This window comes from Oncorhynchus masou, chromosome 32 (genome assembly GCF_036934945.1).
Source record: "Oncorhynchus masou masou isolate Uvic2021 chromosome 32, UVic_Omas_1.1, whole genome shotgun sequence".
Classification (NCBI taxonomy): domain Eukaryota; kingdom Metazoa; phylum Chordata; class Actinopteri; order Salmoniformes; family Salmonidae; genus Oncorhynchus; species Oncorhynchus masou.
Genome location: NC_088243.1, coordinates 51,799,354 through 51,818,543, shown reverse-complemented (window position 1 = coordinate 51,818,543; position 19,190 = coordinate 51,799,354). Strand labels below are relative to the sequence as shown.

At 42.9% G+C, this 19,190-nt stretch overlaps 1 protein-coding gene across 6 annotated transcripts in view; it reads right to left on the bottom strand.

The window, feature by feature from the left end:
- Window positions 1-426: 426 nt before the first annotated feature.
- The window catches only part of zgc:66433 (uncharacterized protein LOC321250 homolog), a 32,850-nt gene continuing 14,086 nt past the window's right edge, over window positions 427-19,190 (bottom strand). For 5 of the 6 annotated variants that reach the window (XM_064954312.1, XM_064954311.1, XM_064954308.1 and 2 more), the window contains 11 exons: window positions 14,278-14,357; window positions 12,291-12,462; window positions 10,373-10,505; window positions 9,435-9,587; window positions 9,085-9,132; window positions 6,541-6,702; window positions 4,892-4,982; window positions 3,030-4,748; window positions 1,716-1,861; window positions 1,379-1,466; window positions 427-1,051 (listed from right to left, as the gene is read on the bottom strand). In XM_064954312.1, coding sequence (XP_064810384.1) covers window positions 885-1,051; window positions 1,379-1,466; window positions 1,716-1,861; window positions 3,030-4,748; window positions 4,892-4,982; window positions 6,541-6,702; window positions 9,085-9,132; window positions 9,435-9,587; window positions 10,373-10,505; window positions 12,291-12,462; window positions 14,278-14,341 — 2,943 coding nt within the window. In that variant the 5' untranslated portion in view covers window positions 14,342-14,357 and the 3' untranslated portion in view covers window positions 427-884. The remainder of the gene's footprint in view (window positions 1,052-1,378; window positions 1,467-1,715; window positions 1,862-3,029; window positions 4,749-4,891; window positions 4,983-6,540; window positions 6,703-9,084; window positions 9,133-9,434; window positions 9,588-10,372; window positions 10,506-12,290; window positions 12,463-14,277; window positions 14,358-19,190) is intronic. The other variant, XM_064954314.1, reaches the window with a different exon arrangement.

Below are 19,190 nucleotides of genomic sequence, written 5' to 3'. Positions count from 1 at the left end.
CGGTGCAATACGGCATCTCGGGTCACACAACTCTTCGATTGTACCTAACAAACTAGCCACTGTGTATAATCTCTAGGAACTCTACTTTTCAGGCGTAAAGTGAAATGTGTCCCTCATTGTGGGGTATTGTTTGTAGATTGATAAGGGAATAAACAATTAAAACCATTTTAGAATAAGGCTGTAACGTAACACAATGTGGAAAAAAGGTCAATGCACTGAATATTTTTGGGGGTAGAAATGTGAAGCGGGGCATCTGTATAACAGAAAATATATATTATACTGCCTAAGTATGCCTATAGCCATCAATTTAATATGAAAGGTATGACCATCTTTGATGCACTATTGGCAGTAGGTACAAAGAAGAGTAACAGTTATTTATCTTAATGTTCTTAAAGAGAACTGAAAGAAAAAGAACATGGAATCCCATTTGTTATTTACTACACATTTAATGTACACATGTTCAAAAGGCAATACAAAAATAAAACAAATACATGAAAGAGATTTAATAAATACAAAGAAAACTTTATCCATGCTTATTCATCCTCCAAATCAAAGCTCAAGGCTAGGTTCAAAGTTGATACACTGGACCCTCACTCATACAAGGAATACTGTCAATAACAGTTAAGAAATTAAAACAAATATCATTCAATAATTGGTTGGTTGTACATAGATATATCATGTCAACTGAATTCAATCTTAGGCCATAACTTTTACTAATTTGGCCTAATTCCCAACTGACTTTCACCGCAGCACGTGACTGGAGGGTTTCAGCATCTGTCCAATAAGAAACCCGAAGGTATTAGAAGTCAAAAGATATACTCTGGTTGTGCAAGTGCATTCTGATCCATCAGTGGACGGATGATTCGGTTTGCGACGGCCTGTCTTTACTGAACTATCTGGGGCATCTCGCTCCAGGCTTTGGCCTTCTTTTTGGCCAGGGCCATCCATGGGGGCTCATCCTGGGCTAGGGCTGTAGGTGCGGGGTGAGCTGGGGCTCTCTTCCCCTCCTTCTCAACCACGGCAGGCTTAGAAATCTCAAGAGAACACAACACTATGGACAACGAGCAGAGAACAACATCTTTAGTGACACAATCACTCTGCATTGTCCTAAAGACACTGTAGGTGTGTGAACATTTTGTTGGTTGTAGGACTTTTATCAAAACGGACTGAAATATTTTTTTAAGTCTTACGTCATTGAAGATTAGGCAATCTCAGATACAGAACATTTTCAACAGGAACATTTTATTCGCATGTTTCTTCCACATGGGGGCAGCAGTGTATCAATTACACTCAGTCTTTTGAGAGAACAATGAAAACACTTTATAAGAAAGTGATGTGTGTGTGTGTGGTAGCAGAGTGGGATACTGAGGAGTCAAACCTTTTACAGGAGGTCCCGGAGGCTTGGCTTGGTCTTTGTTGACAGGACTCGTCAATGTAGGAATGGAACCTTTTCTGTTCGTCTCCCCCTGGAAATAGATGGAATTAACTGCTTATTCATTCCAACATGTATAACAAAGTAAATGGCACTTACACAACTTCAGTCTCATATAAACTCTAGATATTGCATCAAAAGGTGGACCCTGTCGTGATAGCTCTTGTTAGCATTTATTCTGCTAAGGACAGGATGGATGGTTGATTGACAAGTCAACTGTTTCTCTATGAAACAGTGGGCTTCTTGTTAAACAAAAGAACAAAACAACATGCACCATCCCTACCTTCTCTGCAGGGACCTTCTTCTCAGTAGTTTCCTCCAATGAGTTCTCTTTGAAGATTCTTTGCTTTTGTCTGGCCACTGAGATCCAGCTTGGTGATTCAGATCCCCCGCTAGATCCAACACTAGGCACTCGACCCACAGACAGATCTGAAACAGAAGAACACAGGAGAATGTCTTCAAATGGTGCGAAATATGGTAGGAGTGGCCTGGTCATTTAATTTGGCATAATCTTTTTGTTTAGAGTGGAAATATAAGAGAGGTACGAACCAATGAAAGACAAATGCCGAAAACCAATAGCATTCAAATACAGACAATTTGTTGATAGAAATAGTCAGTGAAGAGGGCACAAAGCCTATTCCCCCTCAGGAGCCTAAAAATATTTGACATGGGTCCTCAGATCCTCAAAATGTTCTACAGCTGCACCATCTGGTTGCATCACTGCCTGATATGGCAACTGCTCAGCCTCTGACCGAAAGGCACTACAAAGTGTAGTGCGTACGGGCCAGTACATCACCAGGGTCAAGCTTCCTGCCATCCAGGACCTCTATACCAAGCGGTGTCAGAGGAAGGCCTTAACAATTGTCAACGTCTCCAGCCACCCTAGTCAGACTGTTCTCTCGGCTACCGAACAGCAAGCGGTACCGGCGCGCCAAATCAAAGTTCAAGAGGCTTCTCAACATCTTCTACCCCCAAGCCATAAGACTCCTGAACACCTAATCAAATGGCTACCCAGACTATTTACGCACCCCCCTCTCTTTTACACCACTGCTACTCTCCATTGTTATCATCTATGCATAGTCACTTTAATAACTCAACCGACATGTACATATTACCTCAACTGACCGGTAACCCCCCCCGTATATAGTCTTGCTATTGTTATTTCACTGCTGCTCTTTTAATACTTGCTACTTTTATTTCTTATCCATATTTTTTTTAACTGCATTGTTGGCCAGGGGCTCATAAAGTAAGCATTTCAATGTAAGGACGACACCTGTTGTATTCGGGCGCATGTGATTAATAATATTTCATTTCGAGGAATCTCTCCTTGGTGTTTATAGGTCTCTTTTTAGATATCTCAATAAGTCTGCTCTCAACAGTACTCATGGACCCGTTTCAGTGTGAATTGTTAGTCCAGCAGGGGTCCAAATCCCTAAAACATACATAGACTAAATGTTTTGTCATTTGAAGACTATTGAGCTCAACATTGTGAAATATATATAAACAAGAGGTGGCATTGCGAGTGAAGGATAGGCCATATATATCACATGTCTGTAAACACTGACTGGTGTGATGGTGACTAAGACGGTTTTAGTACCTGGTGTTCTCTTGGGCTTGACGATACCGTCCAGCTCGGAGGGCTTTCTGAGCAGGGCAGATTTGCTTTGTGGCTGTGGTTCAGTGAACGAGGACCTCTGTGCTTCTATGGGAAGTGAGTGTGCTGGGGATGAGGAGGGAGTTTCACTCTCTGATCCTAAGCGCAACATACCCACAGAGGTCTTCCTCAGCCTAACACCAAACGGATTCTCAGGGGTCCCTTCCTCCTGGGCTGCAGGAACGGCAGGTGGAGTGTCTTTTGAGGAATGTGTGGGTGCTGTGGTGCTCTGTGTTCTGCTGGGACAAGCAGGGACTTCGGCCACCACAGGGCTAAGTGGCTCCACTCTACTTGGGGGATCTGTTTTTGCAGTAACCCCCGCTTCCACAGCCCCAGTGACAGAGGGGGAGGTAGCAGGGGAGGGAGATGTAGAAGGGGAGGTTGGCTCGTTGGTGTCCAACCTTTGCCAGGTGGGCGAAATTGTGAACCTTGCGCTGCTCTGTTCAGAGCCACAAGATGGCTTCCCATGATCCTCTGTGGCAGTCGGTCCACTACAGGGCTCCTGGGGACTCTGCTCTGGGCCAGAAGCTGCACTGGGACTGGTTATACTGTACTGGTCAGTCGTTACACTGGGCTCTTCCTGGTCCTGTGTGGCGTGCGTAGTGGACTCGGGCTGGTCTGGGGAATCTAGAGGAGGTGTACTGCTATTTGGCAGCTGGGAGACACAGACTGGTTCCCTAACTGTTTGGTCAGGCAGCGCAGTCGGGCACTCAGGGCTCTCACAAGCTCTCTCAGTGTCTGTGTCATTGTCTGGAACCTGCTGTGCATCATCCTCCACAGAGGTTGGCATTACATCCTCTGGCTCCAATAAGGCTGTTTGCACTGACACCTCTGAGATTGGCTCTGTTTTTTCCTCCTCCCTCCACACATCTTTCTTTTTTTCCTCTGCCTCATCTTGGACAACCTCTGCGTCCTCTATTACCACTTTTTCCTCTAACCCTGCTGCCTCCTCCCCATCTTCTTTTTCCTCTTTTTCCATATAAACTGAAGGAATGTCCTGATCTTCTTTTGTTAAGTATTCAGGGTTGATTTCATCTTGATCCTCCTCTTCCTCCTTTGGTTTGAAATGTTCTACCACATACTCCTCCTCAGACGCATAAGGCTCACCCTCCTCCTCTTGGGACTCTGCTGGGCAGTCAGGTCCATCACTGGGGAGACCGGCTTCTTCCTGTTGGGTTGGATCTGAAGGAAGGGACAGAGGCTCAGGCTCATCAGCCAGCTCATCCATCCAGCTCTCAGGGTCTAAACCCTTCACATTCACCTCCTCGAGGGGCACAGCCTCCAGCCCCAGGACAGACGCCAGGGGACACTTGAGGGAGCGCAGCACCTCCTGGAGTAGAGAGCCACCCTCCTCAGCCACCTCACACCCATTAGGGGCCAGGAGGAAGTCATCATAGTCTCTAATAGGGGGCTCCAGAGAGTCCAGGGAGCCAGGCAGGGGTGCAGTCTGGGTCAGAGCCTTAGCCTGGCCTGAGAGACATTCCTCAGAATCAGATTCATTCTGTATGGAAGGGGATGAGGAAGAGACATCCTGAGACACTTCTGGTTGGTCCCCCTGCTCATCCTCCTCCTTATCTGGGGCTGATCGCTCGGCCTGCTGGGATACCACGGCCCCATCGGTCTGCTCCTTCTCGGCAGCAACAGCCTGCTCACATTTCACATCTAGAACACACAACTACGTCTGAGCAGAGCCACTATAGCATTATTATGACAACCATGCTTACTCAATACCATGAAACATAATCTTTCCGATATTGCATCAATATTTTGTGTAATGCTACTGTAATAAGGAGAATTTATATTACCCTCCTCCTGGTCCTCCTCCACAGATTCTGGAATGACAACACTCAGTCTTTCCTCTTGGAATGACTCTCCCTCAGCCCTGCCATCAACCCTCTGAGCAATAGAAATATGGCAGAGATGAGTCATAATGTCATCTTAATGATACGGTTCATTTACAGATAAATTATCTGTCAAGCTTCAGTCATATCGGACACATGTTTTACAAAGATCTGGGAGACTCATGAGCCATGCAAGTTGATGGCAGGCTGGCGCGTTGTGGTTGGGCTAGAGGGGCTGGACACTTGGCTCATGGGATGGATTTTTATGGGGTTCTGCTCTGGTGATCAAAGGGGACTTGGGCTGGGTATGGAATAGAAGGGGGTGGGTTTGGCGTGTGTTGGCCAGGGAGAGGGGTTGGTTGTGCATGTATGGTTGATGTCGGAAGTTTACATACACTTAGGTTGGAGTCATTAAAACTCATTTTTCAACCACGCCACAAATCTCTTGTTAACAAACTATAGTTTTGGCAAGTAGGTTAGGGAATCTACTTTGTGCATGCCAAGGCCGCAGGAAAAAAAAAAAAAAAAAAAAAAAAGGCCTCCAGAAGTCTGGTTCATCCTTGGGAGCAATTTCCAAAACGTCTGAAGGTACCACGTTCACCTGTACAAACAATAGTACGCAAGTATAAACACCATGGGACCACATCTTACTGCTCAGGAAGGAGACACATTGTGTAAAAGTATCTATGTCCACAGTAAAACAAGTCCTATAGACATCTGAATGGCCACTCAGCAAGGAAGACGCCACTGCTTCAAAACCACCATAATAAAAAGCCAGACTACGGTTTGCAAATGCTCAATAAGACAAAGATTGTAGTTTGAGAAATGTCCTCTGATCTGATGAAACAAAAATAGAACTGTTTGGCCATAATGACCATCGTTATGTTTGGAGGAAAAATGGGGAGGCTTGCAAGCCGAAGAACACCATCCCAACCATGAAGCACGGGGGTGGCAGCATCATGTTGTGGGGGTGCTTTGCTGCAGGAGGGCCTTGTGCACTTCACAAAAATAGATGGCATCATGAGGAGCAACATCTTAAGACATCAGTCAGGAAGTTAAAGTTCAGTCGCAAATGGGCCTTCCAAATGGACAATGGCCCCAAGCATACTGCCAAAGTTGTCGCAAAATGGCTTAAGGACGACAAAGTCAAGGTATTGGAGTGGCCATCACAAAGCCCTGACCTCAATCTTACAGAAAATTTGTGGGCAGAACTGAAAAAGTGTGTGAGCAAGGAGGCCTATACACCTGACTCCGTTACACCAGCTCTGCCAGGAGGAAAGGGCCAAAATTCACCCAACTTATTGTGGGAAGCTTGTGGAAGGCTACCCGAAACATTTGACCCAAGTTTAAATTGTTTAAAGGCAATGTTACCAAATACCAATTGAATGTAAACTTCTGAACCACTGGGAATGTGATGAAATAAATAAAAGCTAAAATAAATAATTCTCTAGTATTATTCTGACATTTCACATTCTTTAAAAGAAGTGGTAATCCTAACTGACCTAAAACAGGGAACTTTTACTAGGATTAAATGTCAGGAATTGTGAAAAACTGAGTTTAAATGTATTTGGCTAAGGTGCATGTAAACTTCTGCCTTCAACTGTACATCTTACAGTGGTGGGTTTCCTCATCTTGGAGCAGGCCTTGTGTCGGACGGCCAGGCGGTGGCGAGCGGCGGTGTTGTCCAGGCAGCCCATGGGACTGGCAGGCTGGCTGAAGTCTACAGGCAGGGGGATCAGGGGACTGACCGATCTTGAGCCCGCCTCACAGGACATCTACACATGAGGGGAGAGAGAGAGAGAGAGGCCATTTTAACACAGTAAATAATATAATGATTACAAACTCTTACAATGGTCTTCAGACATCTGTCCACATGTCACATTACTCTCTGCTGAAGCCAGGTACCTGCTAAACAGATTCAAGAATGCTAAATTGTGGATCAAATATAGTTTTTCTCCTGACACAGATTAACCATATCCTAATATATGGGGGTGAGTTTCCTACTCAAGACAAAAGGAAAAGCTATAAGACATGGAGAAGAGAGAGGACTGACTGTCTGTTCAGCTGGATAAACAATGTCAGGGACGCCATTATAAAAGACCTCCTAGCAGCGTCGAGCGTCAGTAAAAATGTCCCAGGCAGACCAATGTCCTGGCATTTTTCTGCCTGGCTCCCACTGACATTAGCTGAACAAATACAGGCCTCCACTCTCAGTGCTCTGGAATGTAGGTAGGTTTCCTCTGCTGTTTCTGACAGCAATTCCACCTCAAATGGTCCACCTCGGACTTAACAGCTTGCTTTCATTCTAGAAATGGATTCTTATGATAAATAGCTATTTGTCATATACAATACAGATTTTACACAAACATGGACATTTTAGCAAATAGGATTGCTGCTATTATGGGTATCAAAATGTATTTGCCCTGTGTAACCAGAGACCTCTGTTTGTATTGTATCCAGCAGAGTGGATTTTTTACACACACACACACACACACACACACACACACTGAATGTATACAGTAAATTAATGTATTGCGTTTGTTCTAATGCCAGAGCTCGTCTTGGCAGGGCCTCCTGACTGAGTGGTGTAATATCCCCATTTGCAGAAGACAGCCGGACTGCCAGAGAAAACCAATGGAATGCATTCAGACCACACGGGAGGACCCCCACCCACCTTCCTCTCTGAGTCAAACAATACATCCTGCAGAAACAGACCAGCAGAATGAAATGCAGCTTTATTACTGTCAGGTCATCATCTTCAGCTGAAGATTTGTGGTGGGATTCTCAGTGGTGCTTGCAGCTGGGAGACAAAGCAAGTGTACTGCCACCCCTTCCCATTTCAAAAGAGGTCAAACCAAAAGCACGCTGCCATTTATGGCTCGAAAAACAATCTCTAGCTTGTTACAGCTCCGGGCCCAGCTGAAGGCATGACAAGCGAGGCAAAACACAAGCGCGTGACAACTATTTGGAATTTTGAGAATAAACAAGTGCATCTGTGTGTGCCTGCGTTATGTTTGTCATTCAGGACGAACAGTCAGAAACTACTGAAAAATCACACATGGTAAGATAGTACACCAGTTCCTATGGGACCCCCCCCCCCATATCTTCCTGTCATCCCACGAGGCAGCAGTTGGAATGCTGAGTGGAGTGATTTACTCTCTGCAGGTTTTCCATTTTATTCTGACCCTTTTTTAAACTCCTGGCTAAGTGGAAAAGATAGCTCAAGAGAAAGAAAAACAGTATACTATCATATATACAAAAACAATAGAAGCTACTATTGAACGTGCTATCAGAGGGCTGTGTAAGCCTTTTTAAGTCAATCAAATGCCAATTGTGGTTCCTTTTTTTAGGACATTCCTTTCACAACTTCAGACGATTATTTGGAGTCCCTTGGCAGATTCCTTTCAATCAAATTCAATTGAGAAAAGCTTAAAAGATTCAATCAGCATTCATAGAAACTAGCCAAGTCTATGTGAGCGTGCCAGCTGCGATAATAACGCCAACATACGTGCTGAGGCAGATACACTTCACACAGCATTATTCCACTGACTGTCTTGTTTACGTTAACGCATGAATACGTTGCAGTAATTACATTTGATCATGAGACTTTTGCCAAATCATTCACAGACATAGAGAGGCAGAAAAGAGAAGTATCTAAGTATCCTAAATTCTGATGTATATAACAAACCACTGTGTACATGTATGGTGTAAATATGGCCAACAACACATGTAGCTGAGCCTCAGTCGCATATGGTATACATATCATTGACGTATGAAGCTCAACAATGCCTCCATCCTGACTCACTCCTATTGCTTAACACTGTATCTGACACAGAAGCTGTCATTTCTTGAAGAGTACAAGCTTCATCGGAAGACACACAGCTTTATACATCATCAAGGCAGATGTACTCCAAGACGTCAACACGTGTAATACATCTGGGGAACATTTATCCTTAAAATCAAATGACAATACAACCCAGTCATCTTGATCCATTTCTTCCACATCATACGATAGACCCTCCTCTCTGCCTCGTTGGGCTAATGGTGCATTCTGATTGGTCATGATGGTCAAATGACAAGGAGGATCATTCAATGTGTCCACTGAATAGGAAGCACAAGACTATATTAACAAAATAGCATGGAAAGCGGGATATTACCTGGTCTTCATCACTGTCTGTTCCCTCCAGACTCAGGGAGCTGTTCCTCTGTACCAGTTTGGGAGGAGAGAGAGAGGATGAGTGACGGCGCAGTTATAAAAGGGTGATAGACAGCAATATATCTGTAGACATAAGCACGAGCATAAGTCATCCTCACGGTAGCTTTCATGAAACATGAATGTGTGGTATGTGCAGGTATCATGTGACTGCAGTCACATATTATAATTGTGTGGCATGTACTAGGTACTGAAGACCAGAACTAGCTATGTAGCTAATCTGGTCCAATAATTGCTAACATGAAGTTGACCCCATGAACACGATGCCAGTCCTCACTGCATAATGATGCGTACCCTGTGGGACACCCCAGCCAGGACGGCGTGCAGGGTGGAGTACTCTGGTGGGCTGCAGGGAAGGCCATCATCCTCAGACAGAGTCCCTGCGTCATCCCCCTTCACACACAGAGACGGAGGAGAGCCTAGCCGGATGGCCTGTTTCAGCTGGAGCTGCAGGACAACATACTTATCAACCTTGATTTTGCAATGTATTAATGTAAAACTTCTACAAATATGACTTGTGTGCAGCAATAGAGTACTAAAGATTGGTTTTTCGCTTTCAGATCACATGTTCTGAGAGCATGCTACCCTACCTGGTGGTTGAGAACTCGTCAAAGTAGAATGATAAGTGAAAGTGAGTTAAGTAACAATCGGTCCATTCTAGCTGAAACACAAACTTTGCGTGGTGAAAGAAAGCAGTATCACAGATAGTGTCCATTCAGTGTGTGTATCTGAATGAGCTCAGCTGCTCTCAAGGACAGTCTCAAGTCTGTCTCCTTCCAACAAAAGGTATTAGAAACCCTATCCTTCTCCAAATGGACTTATTATAGACTGAACACCACCAGCCAAACATCTGTTATCTCCATTTTAGCATGTTGTTGTGCCTAGTCAACACTGTTGTGCATCAGACCGCTGTATGTATTAGCCTGCGCGTACACGCCGGCCCGTTGTGGCAGTCTGCCCAGAACACTCCAGGTAGTAAGACCTAAGGATGAGCCTTAGCTAGCTAGCTCCCAGTCTACCCGGCTTATGACCAGACTGGCTAATTTTATACCCAGGTTCTACGGACAGAGTGCCAAAGCTAATACCGATTTAAGAGAGCTGAATATCAGATACTAACACGAGCCACGGAGACACATTGTTTTCACTTGTTGTGGGTGTATGATATAGGACTATAGGTACAAAATCCAGAATTACAGCCAGTCCAAGTATGGAACACAGGCTTAACTACACACCTGTAGAGACTTGACATTTCCATGGATGTTGTTCTGAAAGGCTCCCAGATCCTCGTTTACCTCTGACAGGGGCAAATCAGAGACAAAGACACTGTCATGTGACAGAGCCTTATTTCCCATGTAGATTTTTGACCTTGCAAAAAAAAAGAAATAGAACAATTGAGTGTGAGATTATGTTAAAATGACAAATCAGATCATTTGGGGCCTCATTTACAAACACTACCACAAAACGTACAGCACCTGTTCACGCAAAAGTTGGCATATATAAAAGAAATGTACTTGATGTGAGAACATGCTTAACTTCCCGCAGACCATATATGCACACAATTTCTGACGGTTGAAGCACTGCCTTGCCAGCAGTGTATTTTGTAAGTATTTTGTGCAAATGGGGGAAATGACATGCTTATTCATAAAATCCAAAAGACATGATGCAATTATTTGCCGTTAGTGAGAAGAGCAAAAAAATCTATTTCATCTTTGCAATAAATAAAAAAATTCCTAATTATCTTTTTCCATGATCAATGCAGAATAAGTTCCTCACATTTCTGACTGAAATGGTTTCATACTCCCGAAGTAGCTAATACAACAAATGAAGTTACAATTTAAATGAGAGATGGGATGAATTGTAACTACTTCACAGTAGTAAATAGATAAGCTATTTCGGTTATGTTAGCTACAATAGAACGTAAAATTAAAAAAAAGTCGCCTACAGTAGAACAGACAGTTCACCATACAATTTCAAATGCCTCGAGTAGGCCTAGACAATGTTTCAGAATTCACGGGCAGTGCCACATAGTTAGGTTGGGGGAAACGGTCAATGCAAAACATTGTTAAATAAAATGTTCAGCAAACAAATTTGCCATCGATTTTTTTTTTCTTCAGAAATAGTCACAGACCTTTGCTGAATACTACAGCGATAGTATTCGGGCAACACACCTTAAATGCTATGGCTTATTTCCAAAAGTTTCAACTCAAACTGCAAATAAGGCCGTTATTGTCACCATCAAAAAAGATCACATGAGAGTTTTCCAGGTGGCACTATAATGCTTGTTCACAATGTTTACAACAGGTCTGAGTTATAACAGGAAACACAGGGATGTATGGCGTGATCAATATTTTTTGACGTATGCAGTCTTTTCAGAAATGACACACAGACATTTAGTGTGAAACTTCGAGGTTATAAATGAGGCCCCAGAGCTCTCCCCTAAGTAGCAGTCAGGCAGTGGCTGGGTCATCCATCCAATCACTTAGGAATAAATCTAATAACATTTGTAGAAAAACCTAAAGGAGCAGTAATGACAAGTCACTAGCTCTGGTAATGTCCCAAATGGAACCCTACTACCTATATGGTGACCTACTTTTGAAACGGAACACCATGGATCCTGATCAAAAGTAGTGCACTGAATGGGGAGCCATTTAGGACTCGATCCATGTCTCTGGGGAAGTTGTCTGCAGCAGGTAGCCTATGAGGCTACATGTTTAATGAAGTAAAATTCGCTAAACTCTAAAATTAGCGGACAAGACTTGATTTATTATTCAGGTGACTAAGTGGTAGGCAGAACGTTAATTCCCAGCGGTCCACTCTATTAGGACAAATATGTGCCTTTAATGTTGTAAACATACAGAGGAGAAATTCAGTGACACATTTGTTCTTTGTTAAGGCTGAAATTGCTTGTATTTTCTCATTTAACTGTAAGATGTAAATATTGTGTTTATTGTTCCTGAAGGACAAATGTGTGCCTTTAATGTTGTAAACATACAGAGGAGAAATTCAGTGACACATTTGTTCTTTGTTAAGGATGAAATTGCTTGTATTTTCGCATTTAACTGTAAGATGTAAATATTGTGTTTATTGTTCCTGAAGGCTGTTGCCATAGTGATGACCAAAAGATACCTGTGAGAAAAATATAAATCTTACCCAGAGCCCTCGTCTTTCTCAGACCGGATGAGGAATGCTGGTTCAGGGGCATTGACATTGTCACTGGACTGGCTAGACTTCAACCCATTGTCCCCGGCAGGAGTTGCAGCCTCTTTTCTCTTCTTCTTAGCAAAAAAGTTCTTGAAGGTCTGGAACTTGGACTTCTTCTTGCCTTACAATGAAGATAGATATCATGGTTAAACATCTCCAGTTTACAATGGGAGCTATTCCCTAACCATTTGTCTTTTCACTAGCAAACAAACAAGACTACCTAATGAAAGCTTTTAAACGAACATCTACTCCCTCATGTGAGCTCAAGTAAAGTGAGAGTAATTTACCATGTGTTGGTCAAAAACCCATATACCTTTGCATTACCAAGTGAGAGGGGTAGTGAAACACTTCAGTTCCATTTAAAATGTAGCACCCGTTTAAAATCTCAACACCTCTTTTTAACTAAAAACTGTCCCTAACCCCAAAATCTTGAGAATAATACAAGGCAGAGATCTTAACTGTTTGTTGAGGTGCAAAATCATAATACAGCAGACACTATTTTAGATACAATATGACATTACGCCAAAATAGCAGAAGAAGGCGAAACGGTGCAGCAGAAAGGCCAATTATCAAAGAGAAGGTCAAGTTAGTTGGATCCATACAAATGTTGCCAATATTTGAGAAGGGATGACTACAACATGAACAATCCTAGGATGGAGACCTTTAGCAGCTAGGAATACAATTGTCTGATTAAAGAGCAAGCACTGCCTTGGAGAAGTGAAAGTTGGTAGTAGTGACTATATTTATATATAAAGCCACACAATCCTGTGGCTCACATTCTCTGGAAAACACTTGAGATCCAATTACAGACAAGGCCTTGGAGCTGGCATTATCACACACACTTTGAATTGGGCCATTCAGTATGGCTGAAGTCAACAAATCAAGGGAAAGTCCAGTAGGAGAGGGATTTATTACTACAGATTTATGAATGTATATACTGTAGTAGCTAAACATGTAAGCGGAGACCAAGATAAAAGCCAAATTTGGGCTTAGATGGGAAGATGGGACATAAACAGTCAGACACAAGAAACTTTCCCACTAAATATTCTCATTGATCTGGTGAGCACTGCCGTACCTAACAACTAATTACTCTCCTTGAGTTGATGTTTATTCTACTACAAACTGTAACCCTTTGGAAGAGGCATGGCCAAGACCCCTCTAATTCCACGGACATATTACACACGGGGCTTCTATCTTGACTGCAGCTTAACCCCCTCCCCCTGACTATCAGGGTACGCCACATTATCCCCTGGCACGCCGCCTGGCCGGCACACCACCAGCCATTGACAAATTATTTACTTTAATGAACGCCCTCCGCTTTAGAAGTTCAATCCAATAGAGGAGATTGTCAGTGTGACCCATTCCTGAAGGGAAGGGCTAATCCACATCCCGGCTAGCCCTCCAGAGACGGGGCCGAGCCTGACCTTGCAGTCCCTGACTTCCTCGTTCCCAGAGCACATCACAGTAGGGTTGAAGGGTTGGCGGATGGATATTTTTACAATGTTCTTTAGGGGTGGTGAGATGTGTTATATTTTACTTAATTTCCTGCCAATAAAACTGTAATAATATCGCTTTCTTAAGCTTGGCCTGATCCTCCCTGAAGGCCAATGCTTTCTGAGAGAGCTAACAGCACACAGGTCTAGAAGAAACACGAATACCTTTGCATGGATCATGTGGAGGGATTCTCACAATGATAATTGTATCACTTCAACTTACAATGAACCCCAAGGCTTCTCAGACATGGATCTATGCCTCTGAGGATATATGTAAACTGTGTGGACAAGGAGTCATTTTGCCATTCCCTCCCTACAGACTAGATACTGTAAATCTGATCAGATAGGAAACTCTTGTCTGTGGTAGTGCTATTTACCAATGACAAGATAATAGTGAAGATCCCCTTTAAAATGGCTATCAAAGCCAGTTAGTGTGGTTTTACCTGTGCACTCTGTGGGGTCTGCAGGATCTTGGTTGGTCATCACATCGGATGGTCCAGAGGCCATGATGCTGCAGTCACTGCTGTGAGGGAGAGACAGGCATTTACTATGGAGACAGAGGGAAAGACTTAACTATATTACTGAGGGAAGCCTTCCAGGGATTTGGGATACTAATAAATAAGACCATTGTCTATATGGACTGACTACAATAACACAGATTCAAATCAGGCACTGCATTTTATTCATCCCCATTTACTGTAACTCAGCTGTGTGAATCTCCTGCGATGGTAACAACCATTTTCATAACCCTGCTCTCTATTTGAGAAGAGATCAGGGCGGGGCTACCAGTCTCTCTCTACCACAACGCCCTACACGTCACCGCCCTGCCGTGGCACAGGAAGAGGCTGAGATAAGCAGCCTGTGCCTGGCTGGGGCAGATTACTGGAGGGGCCTGTCTGGAGGCTGGAGATCGCTCTGGTCTGGAGCACCCAGCAGGATCGCCTCAGACGCACCACAAGGAAGTCAGAGGGTCAGAGACAGCCAGTCCCAGCCCCTGGCCCCACAGAATGACTAAACAGGATGTTGAGGCAATTTGGAATTCGACAACACGTGCTAAACTAGTTACTCCATTAATAAAGATGATTCAAATGCAATTACCTCCTCGGCATGTATGATTTCCTGCCAATTTTATTAAGGGCATGATGAGGGGTTAGAGCTTATGAGAATGGCTATGCTTTGTGCAAGTCAATATCCCTGGTTCGGGGGCAGTCTTGATAAAGGTCTTCAAATGCAATTACTTAGGAGTAACTTGTTAATTTCCACATGAACTTAAGTCTGGATGCGATGATTAGAAAAACAAGGAATATCAACAGAGAGTGAACGAAAGGGAGAGAAGTTACAATACTAACACTTTCAATCACACTCAGCCGCATAGTACAAATACCCGAGGAGGTCTGAGAATAAATGGGTAGTTGACGTGCCACTGCTTTTTTTCACTTCAATGTGCCAAAAACATGAATAACTTACTTTAATTTGTGAAAACTCAATTTTATGGTTATGAAGACACTGCGTTGTTTGGATCATCTAGACTCATACCATTAATAACATTTTTTTACAATGTTCTTTAACTAAATGTGACACGTTTGTGTGATAAAATTCAAATATAAATTAAGAAAAATAAGCAAAACCCTTCTCACCGATATGTAGCATGTTAACACATGTCTATTCGTGAGAATATTTCCCAAGGCCATCCATACTCAATTTTCTCTGAACAAATGTAGTTGATTATAAAAACATTTATTTATTTATGTCCACCGGTGTGGCGCAATATTGTGATATTAAAACGAGCTATTATCTGGAAGCCATTGCGGTTGAAGGATCCTTGCCCAAACAGGAAGTGCAGAAGATATGACTGGAGCACATGGCATGATCTGAGGGTGAGTTTTTGATTATGAATGTATCAATATATAGGCCTTTTTCATCCTCCCACATTAGTGTCCGTTTTATTTTCATTTGGGGCAACACCTTTTACATGAAAATGCTTGAAATCATTCATCTGTATGACATAATGTGAACATATTTTAGTGGGTACAGTAGTGGAATGCTAGCAAAACTCCAAGGCCCCAGATTGCCCAAACTGCATGAAACATCCTTTGGTGTGATGTTATGTCCGCTGGTGTGACACAAAAATGACACGGTCAAAAAAAATGAACCCAGTATGGAACAATTTCAAAGATTTTACTGAGTTACAGTTCATAAGGAAATAAGACTTGAAATAAATAAATTAGGCCCTAATATATGGATTTCACATGACTGGGAATACAGATATGCATCTGTTGGTCACATATACCTTAAAAAAAAGGTAGGGGAATGAATCAGAAAACCAGTCAGTATCTGGCATGACCACCATTTGCCTCACACAGTGCAAAAAAAAAAGAAAACACTAAATCTCAACATAATCTTGTAATAAATCATGTGGAAATTGAGCAAATTGAGATGACTAAACTGCTTGGAGTAACCCTAGATTGTAAACAGTCATGGTCAAAACATGTTAATAAAAATAATAATACTGTTGTAAATAAAAAGGTTAACTCGTCAAGTCAGTTTAGAACAAATTTGTATTTACAATGGCCTACCCCGGCCAAACCCAGACAACACTGGGCCAATTGTGTGCCACCCAATCACGGCTGGATGTGATACAGCCTGGATTCAAACCAGGGACTGTAGTGACACCTCTTGCACTGAGATGCAGTGCCTTAGACCGCTGTGCCACTCGGGAGCCCAGTAGCTAAGATGGGGAGCAGTACGTACATAATAAAGCACTACTTTGCCGTAACACCATAAACACCTTGACTACTGTCGCACCTTAATTACTGTTCAGTTGTGTGGTCAGATGCCACAAAAAAAAAGACTTAGGAAAATTGCAATTGGCTCAGAACAGGGCAGCACAGCCGGCCCTTTGATGTAAACAGAGAGCTAGTATTAATAATATGCATGTCAATCCATCCTGGCTCAAAGTGGAGGAGAGATGAACTTCATCACTACTTTACTTTATGAGAGGTATATTGACATGAATGCACCAAGCTGTCTGTTTGAACTACTGGCACACAGATTGAACACCCATGCATACCTTACAAGACATGTCACAAGAGGTCTCTTCACAGTCCAAGTCCAGAACAGACTATGGGAGGCACACAGTACTACATAGAGCCATAACTACATGGAACTCTATTTCACATCAAGTAACTGATGCAAGCAGTAAACTTAGATTTTAAAAAAAACAGAAAAATAAAAACAGTAGGGACTGTGAAGCAAGAAACATAAGCACATGCACACACAGATTTAGTACTGTAGATGTGTGGTAGTAGGGGCACACAGTGTGTTGTGACATCTGTGAATTTATTAAATGTAAAAAAAAATATATATAAAAAAATAAAAAGTTGTATAAACTGCCTTAATTTTGCTGGACCAGAGGAAGAGTAATGGGGATCAATAATTAATACATCTCCTTCGCATAGAGTTGAGCAGGCTGCTATTTGTGGCCTGTGGAATGTTGTCCCACTTCTCTTCAATGGCGGTGCGAAGTTGCCGATATTGGCGGGAACTGGAACACGCTGCTGTACCCGTAGAGCCAGAGCATCCCAAACATGCTCAATGGGTGACATGTCTGGTGAGTATGCAGCCCATGGAAGAACTGGGACATTTTCAGTTTCCAAGAATTGTGTACAGATCCTTGCGTGAATTATCATGCAGAAACATGAGGTGATGGTGGGAGATGAAATGGGCCTCAGGATCGTCACGGTATCTCTGTGCATTCAAATTGCCATCGTTAGGTTCCCCAGTTTCTGTGTTGTGGGTTTGTATGTATATGTGTTTCAGGAAATGGCTTCCTGGATTCCAAAGCAGCTGATTGGTCAGCCCATCACTAATTGGAGCTCTGACCCCGCCCTCTTGTCAGGGGATACAGCTGTCCTCAATTACCAACTCCTTCTGCAGCTTGAAAAGCCAGTGTTTATTAGGGGCGCCAGGTGGTGCTAAGAAAAGTAACCAGTGGGTAAGCAGGTAAGGTAGGAGAGGGGGAACTTACTTTCTTTGCCTCTGTCCAGCTCCTTTTCCTTCTTAAGGTGGAAGAATAAATTTCCTGTAAATGGTACATATTCTCTGCCTCTGTCATCCTTACCCGCACACCTTTTTTCACTCCACGGAGAGTTGTAGCAGGGTGTTGCGTTCCCTCCAAGAGGCGTACATCAATAAAATGCATGTGTTGTCCGTAGCCTATGCCTACCCATACCATAACCCCGCCACCATGGGGCACTTCGTTCACAACATTGACAAACCGCTCACCCACACGATGCCATACACGTGGTCTGTGGCTGTGAGGCCGGTGGGAGGTACTGCCAAATTCTAAAACTACGCTGAAGGTGACTTATGGAAGAGAAATTACCATTCCTTTCTCTGGCAACAGCTCTGGTGGACATTCCTGCAGTCAGCTTGCCAATTGCACACTCAACTTGAGACATCTGTGGCAAAAAAATAGCATATTTTAGGGTGGCCTTTTGCCCCCAGCACAAGGTGCACCTATAATTACCATGCTAATATTTAAATCAGCTTTTTAATATGCCACACCTGTCAGGTGGGCAGATTATTTTGGCAAAGGAGAAACGCTCACTAACGGGGATGCAAACAAATTTGTGCATAAAATTGGAGAGAAGCTTGGTACCTATTTAAAGTTTCTGGGATCTTTAATTTAAGTTCATGCAACATGGGTCCAACATTTTACATGTTGCGTTAATGTTTTTGTTCAGTACTAATCAAGATCCTGGGTACATTGTTAGATAACAGGCAAAAAGAAAATTTCAGTCTCTCGATGTGCAAAACTAATAGACATACCCCAAGCGACTTACAGCTGTAATCGCAGCAAAAGGTGGCGCTACAAAGTATTAACTTAAGGGGGCTGAATAATTTTGCACGCCCAATTTTTCAGTTTTTGATTTGTTAAAAAAGTTTGAAATATCCAATAAATGTCGTTCCACTTCATGATTGTGTCCCACTTGTTGTTGATTCTTCACAAAAAAATACAGTTTTATATCTTTATGTTTGAAGCCTGAAATGTGGCAAAAGGTCGCAAAGTTCAAGGGGGCCGAATACTTTCGCAAGGCACTGTATCTAAAGCAGAAATCCAGGGGGGAAATTAAAAGATTTAGAATTAAGTCTTTGCGACCATCACAAATAGAAAAGCTTTGGGAGAAATGGAGAAAGAGGTATAGAGAAAAGAGAGGTTTAGAACTATTTAACTCACTTCAGTAAAATGTTAAGATGAATAAATTCTAGAATAAAATAAAAAGAGCATTAGCATGATTTACATGTTCACTTTTTAAGCATTGTTAACAGGTGATTGTTTGAACACCAGAAATGT